General features: G+C 40.4%; 1 protein-coding gene across 1 annotated transcript; it reads left to right on the plus strand.

Moving 5' to 3' along the window:
- The first annotated feature begins 1003 nt into the window (after positions 1–1003).
- On the plus strand, positions 1004–16510 carry EDN3 (endothelin 3). Its single transcript, XM_027645817.1, has 5 exons — positions 1004–1347; positions 1708–1927; positions 13597–13761; positions 14266–14370; positions 15113–16510. Exons 1-4 carry the CDS (start codon positions 1296–1298, stop codon positions 14336–14338), a joined length of 510 nt encoding a protein of 169 aa, XP_027501618.1. The 5' UTR covers positions 1004–1295; the 3' UTR covers positions 14339–14370; positions 15113–16510.
- Positions 16511–17684: the final 1174 nt, after the last annotated feature.

The following is a 17684-nucleotide window of genomic DNA, read 5'->3' on the forward strand; positions in this document are numbered from 1 at the left end:
CACACAAAACTCTCAGAGACTGACAGAAGGCAAGGTTTGACAAACTGACAAAACATGGTATCTTAATGAGTTTTGTTTTTTTTTCCAAGTGTTACTGGATAGTCCACACCAGAAGCTGGAATTGGGGGCAGGGCTGGAGAAGAATGTGAGGCAGTAGAGAACAGGGATAACGTAACCTGGGTGATCCTGCAACTACTTTTCTACACACAAACCACATTTTAGTGAATATGTCAAATTGGTGTGATACATGAAAGAAATTTTGGCTGAGTTCTTCTCTTGGCACTGAAATATTCTTAAATGAAACATTGTGCTTTGATTTACAACATCCACAATTAAATTTGTGACATTTTTCCATGTGCTGTCTATAACATATGTTTCCTATAACAGGATATACTACACATACTACTGCAAGAAAAGATAGAGCCAATTCCCTTAAACCCTTACCTATTATCACTTAAGAGTTGATATTACAATAGAAAATGGGGCCACATGCAGGAGTGTTTTTCTAGGCCCAACTATCAGGTATTTCACACAATATGAAATCCCCTTTTGCCTTTAGTGTTACGCTCTAGGTAGGTTTGTCCACAAACAGGTGCTCATAAGTAACTGGAGAAATGAAAGTATTAATTAATTGCTGACTTAATTTTGCCCAGGGAATCACTGGCAGAGTCTTGGAGAGAAAACAAGCCCCAAACAATTCTAAAAGCCTTAGCCCAGCTTTGAGTCAAAACGCTGCGTTTTCATCGCACAAGCGATTCCTACTGGAATTAGACAGGGAGCAAGAGGATCAGACCATTGACAAGCGAGGAACCAGGAGCAGCATTAGCAACTCGGCCGGGCTGTTCCGGGAGGATGTGCTGCTCTACCCCTGCTTGTACCTGGCGGGTGGGGAGCGGGGGGCGGCGGGGGCGGGAGCGGTGCCCGCCCCCCGGCCCCGGGGGAGGCCGGCAGCTGTCCGGGTGGGAGGCGTCTGCAGCTGGAAAACAGCAGCTCCGCTTTCTGATCGGATTTGGGGGTGGGGTGGGAGGTGTGTGTGGGAAAAGCCAAGCGATGGATCTTCCCTTCTTTTGACAACGCTCTCCCCCCTTCAGGACTAAGCCTGCGCTGGAGGAAAATAACTGCAAGGGAGAACTGCTAATCACACCTCCGTGTGGGAACTAACTCCGGGGAGCAGCGTGTGCCGCCAGCCCCAGGATATTCCCTGCCTCCAACCTGAAGTGATTCCTCCTGGAACGGTTCAGTCGCCTCTGCAGTTCACCTTTGCCTGCAGTTAACCAGCGTGCAATTTGGGTTTAATGGAGCTGGGTTTATTGTTCCTCTTTGGACTTACGATTACGTCGACTGCAGGTAACTCGAATTTCTTTCTTTCTTTGCCACTTCCACGCATGCACACAAAGAAAGGCTGGGTGGGTTTGTGTTTTTTTTTGTTGGTGTTTTTTTTTTTTTTTTCTTTTTCCTCCTTCCAAAAGGCTGTGAAGCAACAGCCCATTCCGGGGGTGCGTGGTAAAGAACCAGACTCCAAAAAGACATCATTTGGCCGCACGTAGGTTTGAAACAAAAGCGCTGCCCTAGCGATGCATCCCCGTGGGGCAGCGAAAACATAACGGTGCTTCAAGCGCCCCGAAACTCCTGGGGGAGCCGGGTTGGGTCGGGTGCTGTAACAAAGGGGGTCTCCGGGAGCTGAGCGCTGCTGTTGCCTCCCCGCAGGGTCCGCGCTGCCCCGGCCCCGCTCGGCGCTCCCCGCGGGCGGGGACCCGGCGCACCGGGAGCGGGACGCGAGCGGGGCGGCGGCGGCGGGCGGCGGGCGAGCCAGGGCGGACGGCGGGGGGCTGCGGCCGCGGGCCCGGCGCTGCACTTGCTACACCTACAAGGACAAGGAGTGCGTGTACTACTGCCACCTCGACATCATCTGGATCAACACCCCCGAGTGAGTGCGGCGGGAATGGCGGGCGGGAGGGAGCGGGCGGGGGATCCCTGCCCGGCCCCCGGGGGACCCCGCGGGGACGGCCCGGGCGGGGGGAGCCGGAGGCGGAGCCGCCCCCGGCGGGGTCAGGGCGGGACGAGGGAGCCCGAGCGCTGCCCCGGGAGCCCGGGCAGCCCCCCCGAGCCCCCGGGAGCGTGGTGACCTCGGCACCTGCCGGGAGGGGGCACAGGGGATGCCGCTCCCGCGGTCCGGGCACCATCCATGTGCTGGGCACAACCTGAGTGAAACAAGGGAACAGCGGGTATTTTCCAGGAGAAATCTGTTCCTAATAACACGCTCCTTGGGAAGGGAAGAACAGTGTGTGATTGTCTGTGCAACTGTTACTGGTTTGGATAAAAATTAAAATGGAAAAATACCGGTAGGATAAAATAATGATTTTTTTTTTTTTTAAATTCAATATACTAGATTTTAAGACGTTACAAAAGAAAGCCTTTTGCAATTATGCTTTGTGGAATGGCAAACATAAGTCATCATATTATGCTTCAAGTCATAATAAAAACATTTTTTGAAGACATTTCTCATGGATTGGAAGTTGGGAGCCCCACACGGGCAGTGGGGGTGGAGCACACGTGCAGAAAAGCAGGGTCTGGTGCTGACAGTGTTTAATGGAAAGAAATCATCAGGAAGGGTGACACTTTGCCTACATCCCAAAGGTTTGAGGCCTGCTTTCTCTACACCATTGTATATATCCTGTCTTGTTGAGTAACTAAGACTTAAGGATTTGTAGATTCTCACAGGCTATTAGGTTTCAGTCCTGTAGCAACCACAGTGATCAGTTCAGTAGAAAAATAATCAGGAGATCAGATGAACCCCAAACCAAATTACTTTAGGAATTCAAGTTCTTCAGGCTGTATGACTGTGAACTTCTACACACGCCACCAAGCACCTCAGTGACTAAAGTCTGGGAACAGTTGTACTAATTCAGATCTGCCTTTGAATCAATTGCAAAGCTTTTAATCAGATTAAAATAACAAAAGGAGTAAAAAAACACCAGAAAATAGCAGTAAAATAGGTTAAGTCAAATGGGGTTTAGGGCACTTAATTTGTAAATTCACATGTGTGTCCTGGCCAGAGGCCATGTCTGATGATGTCTTTTGAACTTCTACCACCCTGTAAGTATCATGTATTCACACAAGTCATTCAGTTCTTTGAGTTCCATACCTGCACTAATCCACCCCAGGATTACATAAAGTTATTTTAGCCAAATATTTATGACTCAGTAAATTTAAGTCAGAGCTCACCAGTGAAAACGGGGGAATGACATTCCTTTTCCCCTACGCACTGAATAAATAGACCACTGCTAATTTTAAACATACACTCCTCTTTTTCTTTCCTCTCTTTCTTTTTTTTTTTTTTTCTTTAGGATATCCTGTTTTAACTCTACAGGCATTACAATTTTCATTCCAGTGGGAAAAGTATTTAGTGTGCATTAATTCAGTGATGTGGAGAATTTTTTCCTACCTGAAAGTTTTGTGCAAACATCACAAAACAAAGAACAACAAAAAAAAAAGAAGATAGAGGTATCTAATGTTTTAGTGATACCTATAGCATTAGCAATGAAGTATGTATAATAATCCAAATATTAAACACTTGGGGCTCTAAGCCTCTTTGCTTAACTGAAGTCAGTTGTACATAAATAGCAGCAAATTTCTCAGCTCTGTTAAGTCAACCCCCACTGGGTATAGAGTAGCCTGTAATATTTTGATGTGAGTACTAGGAAATTCTCTTTTTATAACTTTTATGTGACTGGACATTTCTATGCAAACTATGGAATGAATACATTCAATGTCAGTACTAAATATTCACATAGAATATACATGTTAACTACCGTGCTCCAAAGACACGAACTTGTATAACCTAATAACACTGTTGGAACTCGGTGAATTGGGAGGCTGGGAGCCCTCTGGGGTTGGTAAAGCGTGGGTGGATGACAGTGGGAAGTCGGGAATTAGGCCAGTAGGGACTGAGTTTCCTGGAGTGTGTCAGTGTCTGAAGTGGGCAGCTTTGCTGTCCTGCTCCCTGTGCTGTTTCTGCCCTGAGCCAGGAAGGTGAGCAGTGAAAGGAGCAGCTCTGTGTGCAGACCATGGACTTGTCCAAATCTCCCTTTAGGCTGAAACAGGAATGCTTTTATGTATGAGGGCAAAGGAGGTCACTGAAATAAGTGTGTTAGACATTTTGGACCATTTCAGTGCAACAGAAGCAGCATTAAGATTTCATATCACATGTCTGAATGAACAGGCACTAATTCTGCCCTGGTGTCCTACCTGGAGTAATGTCTCAGCCAGTCAAAAGGTACTTCTGGATGTGAATGAGGGAAACCAGGCCTGCTTGTGCAATTTAATATCCCAAGCAGGTTACACCACTGCCTTTAACTGGAAGTAACCCCTGGGTCTGAACAGACTGGTAACATGTTTGTAAACGGAGCTTTTATGTTGCTCTTGTACACACATTACTGGAAGTTCTTATATTTACTAAAAGCTTGGCTCCAATGCAACTTTGAGGATCAAACACACAGTGAGACACCAGAAAGACGGTGTTAAAGTTTGGAGAAGTTTTCCTGACATCTGTCGATTCTGCTATTTTTCTTGCTTATATACTTACCTTTTTGTTTTGTTTTATTTCCTACGTCAAGTACTATAATTGCTTATTATTTTTTCCTTTTTTTCCCCTGCTGATTTATTTCTTTCACTTCATCATTTCTTATTCCCCGCAAAAATTCCTTAATATTTCATTACTCTTGCCTCCATACTTCAAGGACAAACTTTACTTCCTCTTCTGGTTTCTTCTGCTTTTCCCGACAGGAGATGCTGTTAAGCATTGTTGTAATACATTCAAAACAAATCTTAGTCATGGCCACTCCTCCTTTTCTGGAAAAGCAGTTAAAGTTTTTAGTGAAACTGCTGGAGGCAAAGTGATGATAGATGGTCTATTCTATCCCTGCTGAGAAACCACTTAGATCAAGTAGGGGCACAGTTGTAGAAAAGCACAAAACTGCAGAGTTTGGAGCCTCTGACTCCCTGCACCTTGTGCCAATTAAGAGAGAAATTATCTCTGCACACATGTTTTGAGTATTGCTTTATACTTGTGCATGAACCACTGCTGTTAGGCCAGACCACTAAGAGCATCAGGGTGTTATTTTGACATAGTGAGTCTTTTATGCTGGGAACAGTGGGAGCCTTAAGTGGAAAAGAAGATGTCCTAAAGAAAGGCAGGTAAGTCAGAACAGAATAATGCAATTATGTGGTGTAGACAAAGCTTGCATAACAAAGATAATTAAATAATTAAAAGCTGGTAAACTGTTCTCACTGATAAGATTGATTAGTCAGGAATTAATTTGCAATGTATTTTTTTTGTCAAGTGCTTATCTTGATCTATAGCTACAGACACATTCTAAAGAAGAATTGTTTTTTAAAGAGTACCCACTGATGTAATACAGACACAACTTGATGCTTAATTCTGTAAGTTAAAGAAGAAAATGTAGACAAGACTACATTTAGATCTGCACTTCTTCAAAGGGGTTCTGTATTTCAGTATGAACTGAATTTGTGTATGTGACAGCAACATGTGGTTCAATTAACATTAATGATGCTGTGTGAAGCATCAGGGATGCTCACAGTGATTAAAAGGTGACAACTCCTAAGAAAGTGGTGCTATCATGAGGGCACAGTATCAGATGCTCAAGTGGTCTTCAATTCTAAAATAAAACTACAATGAGAATTTATGGCAATAACCCAGACAATTTTCAAAGGACAATTCCTCACTCAAACTAAGCACCAAAAATAAGAACAGTTCTTTTGAAGGGTTTAAATCAAAGCAAAACTGAGGTTTTTTTATAGATGTCTTCTTTCTGTATTTGCTATTATATTCAAGAGAGGAGTAACTGAATGAAATGCTGTGACCATGTTGTAAAGACCAACTTACATGCTGATCTAAGAGTTCTGTCTGCCAATTACACGAATTTCTGCATCAGGAAAATTGGATGGATGGACAAAATGAAAGGAAGAGTTTGATCTAATACTGTTTGCTGCTCTGATCCTCTGTACTTAAACACATGTTCTATTTCCTGTGGAAGGACAAGGGCAGGGGCTGACTTGTATCTGTTGCTGTTCTGTGTGGGATAAATTGGAGAGGATCTGGTGAGTGTTCCATGCTGCGTGAGCACATGGTGACACTGAAAGGACCTGACTTTTCGTCACTTAATAAATTTGTTTCTGTAACATATGAAGGTCAGATACCCTTTAGCACTAGGTTGGTTCCAGACAGCTCCCAATAGAAATGTGTTTTCCTGACCTAAGGAGACCATTGGTTGGGGTGAGAAAGGCTTTTCATACACTTGAATTGTTTTGGTCTCTCCTGGAGGTGATGACGGATGGGTTTGTTAGCGACCTGTCAGAAGCTGAACAGACACCAGCTGATGGCACAGGCAGTCAGCTCTGCAACAGCTAAAAGTCAACTATCTCTGCCCATTACTGACTTAGGTTGCCATCAGAAAGTCATCTTAGAACGGGAACAATTTGTGCCCTATCATGGCTTCACTCACAGTTTTACTCACATGTAGAGATGAAGTGATTTCTTGGTATGTTGTTATAAAAAAGGCTCCAGGCAACCCCTTGGTTGCTCCTGCTCTAAATGCTGCTCTGCTGACTGACTTTTCCTTCACAACATCTTTTTGTTACCTGCACCTCACTGGTGACTGCATTTCATCCTCGTGGGCATTAAGTGATATTCCAGAGTACTAAAATTACCCCAATTCTGGATAATCATCGTTAAATATGTATAGATGATGTCCTGTATTCTACTGGAAATAAAAGTACATGGCTAAAGATTTCTTGTTCAGCAAAACAATTAAGCAGGTGGTTATAAACTTTAGATCAGATTGGAAATACCTGGTAGCCAAAGGCATGATGATAAAACAGTGGCTGCAAGCCAGGCAGCTCAAACAAGGAAGCTAAACAGTGCACATGGTTAACCATCAGAACCAAGTGCCAAAAGTGATAAATCTTCTGTTGAGTTGATTTTATTTTTCTGAATGAAATTTGCCCTGATTTTGCAATCTTTACTACCCACATATTCACTGAAATCTATTTGTCTTGCACAAAATAAACTTCAAATAGATATACTGAACATAGTAACAGGCGTCTGCTGTTAATTGCTATATTTTATCATGGGCAAACTGATCTGACTTTTAGGCCAGTTTATTCAAAGAATTACTCTTGCATGTTTAGACTGTGTACTAACTTCCCACTTTCAGTGTCTTACTGTCTGAAATGTGCACAGCTTGCGTGCCCTCCTCGGTCTAGAAGAAGAATCTATCCTCTTAGTCTTCCTGTAAAGCTTATTTACACAGTTTTACAGGTTTTACAGCAGTATCCAGAAAGACTTGAAACGATTTGGCTCTGCAGTTAAAAATCCCACATCCCTGCAGGAGCTGGCCCTGCAGAACACGGGGTCAGGGATGAGACACTGGTGGCCACTGCCTTGAGATTTCCCCACTGCTGCTGGTGTTGGTCTAATTCTAAGGATAAACAGTCTCGAGGGCTGTCAAACCACACTCACTTTCATCAGCCTTATATTTTAACACCATGTGTTTATTTTTCCCCAGGTTTTTGTTTTATTTGTTTTTAAACCTGTGGTGGATTTTGAACTAAACAGGCTGTAGAGAGTGGTAGAAACATAAATTAGTGTGTGTTCTTTGTGTGCACTGCTGGAGTGGCTTCAGCAGTAAGTACTCTGAATTTTAGGTTGAAAAGCTACCATTTGACATTTCATTTGATTCCTTCAATCCCTATTTCCCAGCAGTTCTGCCTTTTGGCATTTACCTCAGTGGTTTTGCGTTAGAACCACTTACTAATGACACTCCGTGTCAGTCAGAGGGAGAAAAGGAATAAAGGGAGTTTGGGCCTGACAGACAGAAAATTAGGCACCAAAGTTTATTTAATTACTTAAATCAAAAATCATATATCCTGCCACAGAACTGGGGTCAGATTAGGACTGATATGAAGTACTGAAGGATATGCTGAGAGTTGTTTTGAGAGAGATATTTCTGTGAAACAGTGGCTCAGTTTATTGAGCTCTACCCAGCCCCTCTGGGGGTTTGGGGTGTTAATGGACGCCCCTCACCCCAATCTTTGCTTCATATTGCTTCCCTCAAGAAATGTACCCCAGCTTTTAGCTCAGCAACTCAGATATTGTTCTGATCATGTTTCAAAAAGAAAACATGTAACATCATTTTGACAGCTACAGGAGGAGGGTGCATAGTGATAAAAAGCCTCCAGATTCTCACAGTACTTGACTTGGGTACCATGAAATCCCCAGTGGGAGGGAAATCAAAGAATTCACGGGGTCAGTGAAACTGGTCAATGAAGCAAATGTGTTTAATCCTTGGCTTATTAACTAAGTTAGCTGTAACCAATGAACTAAAGCTAATTTGCATCCAGCAGCCTGTTCGGTACCAAGGAACACTGGCTACTACTACACTGAGGATGTGGAAAAGAAAGGTGTGGCTATAAAGGATAAAGGTTTGTTTCCTCTGAAAATGACTTTAGGTGCAAAAAGCTACTCAGAAAAAGTCCAGCTTCTGAGAATGGAGCATGTGATTAGGATGACAAAACCAACAAGGCAGGTACTTCTTTGAAGAAGCTGTTTTACTTCTTAAATATTGGTGCTAAGGAAGGATTAATAGGGAAGGTACATTGATTGTGAACACTTAAAAAATATGTCTGTTAGAGAAAGAGCTGGAGCCAACTTTCAGAGCAGCCAATGATCTCTTCATCTTTAGAGCTACACAATATTACTGCAGTGGCTTTATATGAAAGCATACACAGAAATATCTGTTATTTCCCCCAAGCATCTTTCATTCTGTAGACATTTTGTTTCACTTGGAGGATAGTAAATTTTGCTTCCTTTCTGTGTTCTTTGTTCTCAGTGGTCCTTACAGGGATCTCATACATTTTAGGATTGTCTGGAAACACTGGAGACTGTTGGGAGCCTTGCTGGCCTGGATGCAGGCCAGAAAATATATTGCTGAATACTGAAATCACAGCATCTAAGATGATTGCTGCAACCCCCTCATCCCTTTGTTTTGGCTGAAACTCTCCAGTGCCCTGGAGGTATCTACTGTGTCTAAGTGGCTGGGAAAGTAGAAAATAATAGCAGCTCATAGGTCAATTATAACATAGCATGAGAAACTCAGCCACATGTTATAAAAATTAAAATAAACCAATTAGACTTGTCTGCCTGAATTCACTATAAGTGAGGGACAGCAGGACTTAGGCAAATCATGCTTCCCAATTTGACCTGAAGGCAGTAATCATTCAATGGGCAGTTGGCTTCTGTGGGAAATTTTCCCTGATATCCCTGGTTCAGAATGGCTGTTCCACTATTAGTAATTTTGCCTTTTTCAACAAAAAAAAAACCCCGTACTTCTGTTAATTTAATGGCCAAATCTTGCTTCAAGAGCTCACTGGTTTTCAGAGGACGGCTTTTATGACTGTGTTTTGTGGGCACAAAGCACAGTAATAATCTAGGTTATTTCAGCATCTGTTATCCAATCTGCAGATCTATACCTTTTTTTTTTCTTTTAAAATTCTAGAAGGAACATTTGCTGACCTAAAGATTGCTGTGTATTCCTTCCACTGCAGAAATCCAAAGTGTTTCAGGTGACAAGAGCACACTGTGCTTTGATTAGTTTTGTGTTGCTCTGTTATACATGGAATTATCTTCAGTTAACAGATCTGTTGCACTGATTAATCATAATTACATCTTATGGAATAATTGCAAGTACTGGAGAGTTGTGTTAGCATTTTTTACAGAATAAAGAACAAATAGCTTATATTCAAGAAGAAATTACTTCCTTGGACTCAGACCTTCTCTAATCTAGAAAGTGCTTTAAAACTGAGCATGCAGACTTTTATGCACCCCCTCACTTGCTGCAGTAATGATCCTTAACTCCACAAAAGAGAGTAATTCCACGGAAATCACAAATCTGTGTGTTGCCAATCAGATACCAGTTCAAAGCACTACAGAAAGGCTAATCCAGAATTGCACAGGTTTGCTTGTCCTCCACTTTGTAGAGAAGAAAGGGATAAAGGACACACGGCCCTTAAATAGTGCAAACCCATTTCACTGCTTCAGGAGAAGCTTGTTCTCCTAAAGGAAGAAATGTTGCCTACTTAGTTAAAGGTCAGAAATTCAAATTAAATCTTTTTTTTTTTCCCAAAAAGTTTGGAAATGGCTCTTAGCCAGTGCTTTGACCAGGGACTGGGTCATAAGCATGAGGAATACAGTTTAAGGGAACTGGTTGTTCAGGATCTCCAGAAGCCTGGAGCAGGTAGCCAGCCAACAAATCTGCCTCTGCCCTACTCCAGCTGATCCTCATCTTCACTGAGAAGACACAAACTGCTCTGGGTATACTAAAGTCCTCAAGCTTTGACTAAAGAAAACAGATGCCTCACCTCAAACAGAAAGCAAAGAGACTTTTTTTTGCCACACAAGTGCTTGGTGACAATCACATGCTGACAATAATTCCCATTCAATGTGTAGAAATTGTGATTCTACTTCATTTTGCACCTGAGCCTTGCAACACCACAAGGATAATAAAAAAGAGCAGCATCTGTTAATCACATGTAACAATCTAAGACTAAGAAGCTGCCAGGCAAATGCTTCTGATACTTGTTCAACTGAATCTCTTCAGCATCTCCTCTCACCTCTGAAGTGCTGAGAAAGAGGCATGAACTAACTTGAAACACGAACATTTTCAGCTGCTGGAATGATAACCATACACACACTGACATTTGCTTAAACGTTGTGATTTATGAGTTGTATCAGAGTAACTGGCAGGCAAGAAAACATTATTTTTTGGTTCTTTTTGAACGCTGTTGCAAAGACTCTGGGTTGCTGTAGAAGTACCTCTGGTTTGGGTTTGAATTTTTGGGTTAGAAATCAAAACCAGACATATTGGGAGCATTATTACATTTCTATCTCTGATGGGCAAATCTGCACATTAGCTTACATATAAACTTCACTTGGATGTTCCAGGTAATTCTTACACTTGTCAGAGCACTGGCAGGTATTTCTGGGCCACTGAAAACGAAGGGGTCTTGAATACATTTCCTAAGCTATGAACCACACTCCTATAAGCATTCTGTGTTTCGAAGAGCATGAAGTACCTCATTAGAAAGATCAGAAGCAGCACCTAAAATACCAATTTCCTCCTTTGCTTAGGGCTGTGATTCATGGCTCTTATCACTTGTAATTAATTTATATTCTCTACCCCTCCCTGTTTGCTGGAATTTACTGTTTCTTAGAAAAGACAGCAGACTGGTAATGGGCCCGTTCCTCAGTCACTGTAATTCACACACTGATGTGTTAAAGTGAAATTGAAAGTTGATGGCAATTCTAGTTGGTCCATTAATTTGCAAACTGCAGCAATTAAGAATAAAACACATTCCCTTCTTCCTCTCCAGTTATTCAGGCAGAACCTCTGACACAGGGCAAACTGCAGCTCAATCCCACAGAAATTCTGGGTTAGAGAATTAGAGTGAAGAAAACCAGTATCGTACTTTGGAAGAGTAGACTTTTTAAAAAGGAACCACTTTAAATAATGAGAATAACATACTGCAGTATTTTATGTCTTGTTAGCATAACGTGGGATGACATCTGCAAAAGCTGCAAGTAGCTTCTTTATCCCTTGGCAAACTGTCTGTCATGAAACAGGGCTTTCACATTTGGCTACCACACACCAAATTAATCTTTCTATTTCAGTCTCAATTTGAGCAGGAAGTTGAATAATAGAATTTTACCAGACAGTTTTCATAGAGGATTTGTTAAAAATAAAGTAACTTCCTCCTGTTCCTGTCTCTAAATACTAGCTATTACTTAATTAAAAAGAAAAAAAAAGTAATTGTATAAAAAAATACAACCATACAGCAATTATTTATACCAGAAGTTACCTACATTAGCCATTCAACATTCATCATTCTAAAGCAGATGGCAGTATGGAACCATTAATACTCTTCAGTTATAAAATGGGACTCGCTCCTAATCCTAAAGACAACAAAAAGCTTTTTAAATGGCTGTTAGAGAAGGGAGGCCAAAATCAAGTCCTAAAGTGTTTTGAGACAAATATGCATATTCTTGACTCCCCCAATGTCTGGGCATAGGAGTAAAGGGAAAATATGCAACAGCTTCTGGATGTAGGTGAGGCAGAGCTGCATCTGCTGGAGAAAGACCATTTCATGGGCTCTTAATACAGAAATATTTCTTGTGATTTTCTATCTTTCAGTATGATTTTATCATAAATCTAACTGACAGGTGTGCTCTGGCTCAGGCTGTGAAAGACAAGATGCACAAGCTCATAGGTACTGTAAGTGCAGAGGCTTGAATAAATGATTTGCATCAACTGTACTGATGTTACACCAAAATGTTTCTGAACCTTTCAGCCCACTATGTGTGTGGGAAAATGGAAAATTTGCAGCTTTCCCATTAATAACCTAATGATGTTTTTATGAAAGCAAATGAAAGAAGAACTACGTGAAGGTAGTGGTTGCAAACTCATTATTCAGGCTTTGTTCTGTAACCTTTCTGTAACCTTTCTGTAACCCTTCTAGATTTACTCTTCCTCTTCCCTGCCTTTTTTTTTTTTCCACTCCCTCCACTCCTCTTTCTTGCTTGTGAACATGAGATTCCCTTCATATTTTTAGTGTTTGTGGAGTTGTGAGTTTCTTAGCCCATTCCTCAAGTCCACAGGAGCTTTTATGGGTCTCCAGAAGTTTAATGTGGTGGACAGCTGCTGTCACTTGAGATTCTTTAACAACTTGAAGGAGAATAATTTATGACATCAGTCCAAACCATCCAACTCCTTTTGGGGATGTCAGCAGGAATTGATTGACTATAACCTATTAAAGAGCAAAGCATGCCAGACTGCAGGGAAATACAGAGAGCTGCCTCATCCTATTTCTTGGTGTGCTGGAGTACAGAATACCATCTCTTGTAGAAAGGTATTAATAGGTACATACAGGGAAGATTATCCAGCAGTTTCTCACCTCTGTAACTCCAGGGATCATGTTCCAAACATGATGTAGTGAACTAATCATGCTGACAGTTGTCTCCATTTCTCAATGATTAAATTAATGGCAAATCAGGCTCAGAATCATGAAGATGACACAACTACATGATGTTACTCGTCTGGTGAAATCAGCACAGCTCATTTGTCACTTCACACCAGCCATGGCACAGGACATGAACAAATATTGTACACTGGGGGAGGGTGAGCAACACAACACAGGAATTAGGAGTAAAATAAACAATAACCTTGCTTGTAATTGTATCAGCTGTTAGGTATTCCAATCTTTTTTTAGATTGTGTAGTTGCCAATTAATTCTCCCAGTAGAGCTGATTGTCTTCTACTTTATAACCTCCCAAAAGCCAGAGCTAATTGGGCAGAAGTTACAGTCTTGTATAGACAGAACTGCTTAATTATATGAGTATGTTTTGATTTTTGTGCCACTATTTATTGCTTTGCATCAATAGATCTCTTTACCAAAGCAGAAAAGACATGGGATATCATTTTAAATGGCTTCTAAAATACACGATATGTGTGTGACTCACAACAGGAGGACTGTGCCATATGGACTGTCTAACTACAGAGGCAGCTTTAGAGGCAAAAGGTCTACAGGCCAGAGTCAAAGTACTTCCCAGTCTTCATTTCGATGTTCCTGTTTGGATGCTCAGGATGAACAATGTTTGCAGTTTTGCAGAAGAGTGCAAGACAGAAGAAGGTGAGTACTTGAATGCTGCCACCTGTCTACACGATTTGACTATTTCACAGAGATAAATTAATCAAGTTGCACTTATCAAATGGAACTGAATAAAAACCACATTGATTTTAACTAAAATTCCCCTGTCCAGAGTGGTGGGTTAGTCCTGGCCAGCAGCCAAGCACTTACAGAGCTGCTTGTTCACTTCCCCTCCAGTGGGATGGGGGAGTGAACAGAAAGAACAAAAGTGAGAGAACTCGGATGTCACCTCAGAGTTCAGTAGGTGAAGGAAAGAGGCCAGAGGCAGCCAGTACTGCTTGGAATTTTCATTTTGCTGTTCCTTTCTATGATGTGGTGGTTTTGAAAACAGCAGATCTGCCCAGTAAGGAGCACGCTGGATATTGCACTATTCTAGAATGTTTTATCTAGTCTGACAAAGAGCACCACATTGTCTTTTTATGAATGGCTCCATAAGGGGACTTGAAGAGAGCACATTTACAAACTTGGATAATCTCTCTTCTCCAGAAATCATGGATCAATGAAAAAGACAGAGGAGAAAGACCAATGCAGGGAAGAGGAACACAACTTCATTCAGTAGCACAGAGAGTCTGGAGGATTCTGAACAATCAGGTATGGTGCAGATGTTTAATATTGAAAACAAATAGTGATTTTCCATAAATGTTCTTTGTATTTGCAGCACCCTTAACTCTTTTAATTGAATGTTATAAATAAGGGAAGAATTTGGCCCATGAGTCGTTTCTTTTTTTTTTTCATATGTAATTTTTAAAATAACCTTTACTATGCACAGAACTACTACAACCTCCCTTGTGCTAACTAACTCCTTCAAAAGTTGGATTCTTTGGCTATAAGCCAATACATATTTTTGCCTTTTTTTTTTTTTTTTTTTTTTTTTTTTTTAGGGCAAGGGCTGTTCCTGTCTATCATGTTTTTGCTCATTTAGCACTGCAGCAACTTAAGCTACACGTCCCAGTGCAGTGCTTCAGTAAAACTAGAACTGTAAAGGTAAAGAAACAGAAAAGAACCTTGTGGAAAAAGCATCTGAAGGGAAAAATAAACCTGCTTTCGATAACAAAGAGATTGCTGGGACCTAGCAGCCAGTTTCAAATATTTCCACTTCTAAAAAAGTCGCACTATGACCCAAAATTTTTTGCTATGAAGGAAAGCACTTGGATTAGGAGGCCTCAAGCTGGATTTATTGCTATGATTATCTGAGCAGAGCTAATCAGACAACTGTGCAGTGTTCACTCTGGGTACACGTAATGAAGGAGATAAACCCTTTTCTATCAGGTAACAGGCAGTTAGTGCTGAATATTAAGCAGTTTGGTTGTTGTGTTTTGTTTTTTTTTTAAAGCTTTAACATTTATTTGCTGGAGCTCAGAAACAAGAACTTAAACTACAACTCTCCCTTGAGATGGACAAACTTGATGCTTCAGTGTGATGCCAGTGGAGAATTGAGCAATGCACCACTTCCATTTCAGCAGTGCCTCTCTGAGGGCACGTGAACCTGCATGAGGAAGCTTTGTCCCATGTTCCCCTCGTGAGAGTCTCAGTAAAGGATAATCTTTACCATGGAACTGCCAGGGAATGTATCACTATCGAAGAAAACTTCAAAGGCAGATCCAAACTTCAGCAATGCAAAGTTTCAGGGAGCATTTTTTTTCCTCTGTGATTTCAAAGAGTACAATAGAAACATACTGTTCCACTTTGTGTCTGAGGAATCCATCCACAGCTTTATGCAGGCAACTGTAATTGGAGAATGTGGTGAGCTAGAGAGAGATTGCCTCTACATGAGTTCTCATTCAGAATAAACAGTTGCAAAATATTTCTCTTGTTAATGTATGCAAGCCTGAATCATCATATTGTAACTTCGTGGCAGATGTTTAAATGACAGTATCTATGCAGAATAAATATGAATGGCTAATATAAATATTATTATAAACTATAGCAAGTTAAGAGTATGCATTGAGTATTCAATAGATTACCTAATTTAGCCACAAATTATTCCTGCACTTCAAAGTTCCATTCAAAAACACAGTGATTATTTAAGGATGCACTGTAGTTGGTGAACAGAACTTTAATTACTCAGCCCCAAGAATTTTCCTAAAGCTGCAAAGGTAGGACTGTGGAACTTCAAAAGAAGCTTCATACAATCAGAGTAACTCATATTTGCTGTTCTAAGCCCCTGCCCACGTTACCATCCACAGCACATACATTTGTCTCTGTTAGTACTACAAATCACATGTTTATCTTCATTGAAACATCATCAGTGAATAACTTGAAAACTTGGCAATAAGGATTAAATCCAACCCTGGACATTTTTCAATGTAAATGATGTCTTCAGAAATTATGGACTTCTTTTTGCTACGAGGATGCAAGAATAAGCAAGGAAAAAAGAGTAACTTTTGCAAATCTTGTTCTATATTATTTAAGAAGAGAGGAAATCCCTTACTTGTGACAAATTTTTTTTGGGTTGACTGACCTTCATGCAGACTTTCCCCAGGGCACACAGGTTAAACTATAACCCCATGACAATAAATTATATTTTATAAGAAGAAAGATGGAGACCAAAAGAAAAGTGAAAAGAAATCAACAGTACAAATGTTTATATAGGGCTTAAACCAGTGGTAATAGATTTTCTTTGAAACAAGAAAGGGAGCTCTTTGCCAAAACATATGATATATTTTATATATATGTGGATATATTTCATAAATAAATTATTACAGTTATAAAATTAAATATATCTTTCAGTTACTGCATTTGTATCAGCTTCTTACTTGCTGTATAACTGATTTTGTACGTTTATAGAAAATAGATTATTTATTTTATAAAACCACTTCACATACTATTTTCCCGTATTTTTTTTAAAGACAAATTTGGGGATTTTTAAAAAACAGTTTTGGAGATTTTTAAAAAAATAATCAAGCTCTGTTATGAAGAATACATAATGCTCCTGGTGTTGCTTTATGACCACAAACTGGAAACTTTTTCCCCTCAGAATTCATACATCCAGGTCACACAACAACTTGCCTTCTTCAAGACACTATGAGTTCTCCTATAGCAGTCTGAGAATTATGAAAATATAATAACATTCCATGATAATAACTGTGTATAAAAAGTGACACTACAATTTTGTGTCCCTTTTGCTATAAATGTAACCATCAACTGGCCTAATCCTGGGATAAACCCCACAAACAAACTGGGCTCTTCCCTTGACATGCAGGTAGATTTAGCCCTCGAGCAGTGGGCTACAGGTGCTACTTTTGCTTTTTCCTCAAGAAAGAAAAATTCAGTCTTTTTCTACAGGAAATCTACTTTTAGGTGGTTTGTTTTGGGGACTCTGCACAGCAGCTGAAAATATCGTGTCAATGTACAACTAACAGTTAATGTAAAAATCAGTCCAATGTGAATACACCAAAAGAATGAAAATGAGAAATAATGTTATATCAAACTGCCAGACTCAAAAGAGGGGAAAACTTAAAGTTCACTGTAGATATTTCCAAATAAATCCATAAGCCTCAGCATACACCTGAAAGTTCTATGTGCTGGATTCTGACATTGAACTACCATTATTCCATCTGGGAACAGTTAACAACCTAATTTTACCTAATTTCATATGTCTATAGAAAATGTCAGCACTAATATCCCTCAGCTCTCAGTGACTCAGTTTACCTATTTTTAATTTGTAACTAGAAGGTGTTCAGCTAATTTGAAATACAGTTCTTTAAAAATTATCCACAGAATTAATTTCATATACAAGCAATAAGTGTTTTAAACTAAGAACTCTTAAAATGTGATAAATCATAAAAGGATTATTTGGAGAAGTTAGAATAAATGCTTTCAACATGTAACCATTAGCACAGTGAGGTGTACTGCAGAATTATTCTTGGTCTGGAATATTATTTTGAGGACATTTGTATTTACTT

Source organism: Corapipo altera, unplaced genomic scaffold (assembly GCF_003945725.1).
Source record: "Corapipo altera isolate COAL_440 unplaced genomic scaffold, ASM394572v1 64, whole genome shotgun sequence".
In the NCBI taxonomy this organism is placed as follows: domain Eukaryota; kingdom Metazoa; phylum Chordata; class Aves; order Passeriformes; family Pipridae; genus Corapipo; species Corapipo altera.

Bases quoted from the DNA above. Each gene is read 5' to 3' on its own strand.
- EDN3 (XM_027645817.1), top strand. From the start codon at position 1,296: ATGGAGCTGGGTTTATTGTTCCTCTTTGGACTTACGATTACGTCGACT. The intron at 1,348-1,707 runs GTAACTCGAATT...GCCTCCCCGCAG, and splicing joins TACGATTACGTCGACTGCAG to GGTCCGCGCTGCCCCGGCCC. The intron at 13,762-14,265 runs GTGAGTACTTGA...TCTCTTCTCCAG, and splicing joins AGAGTGCAAGACAGAAGAAG to AAATCATGGATCAATGAAAA.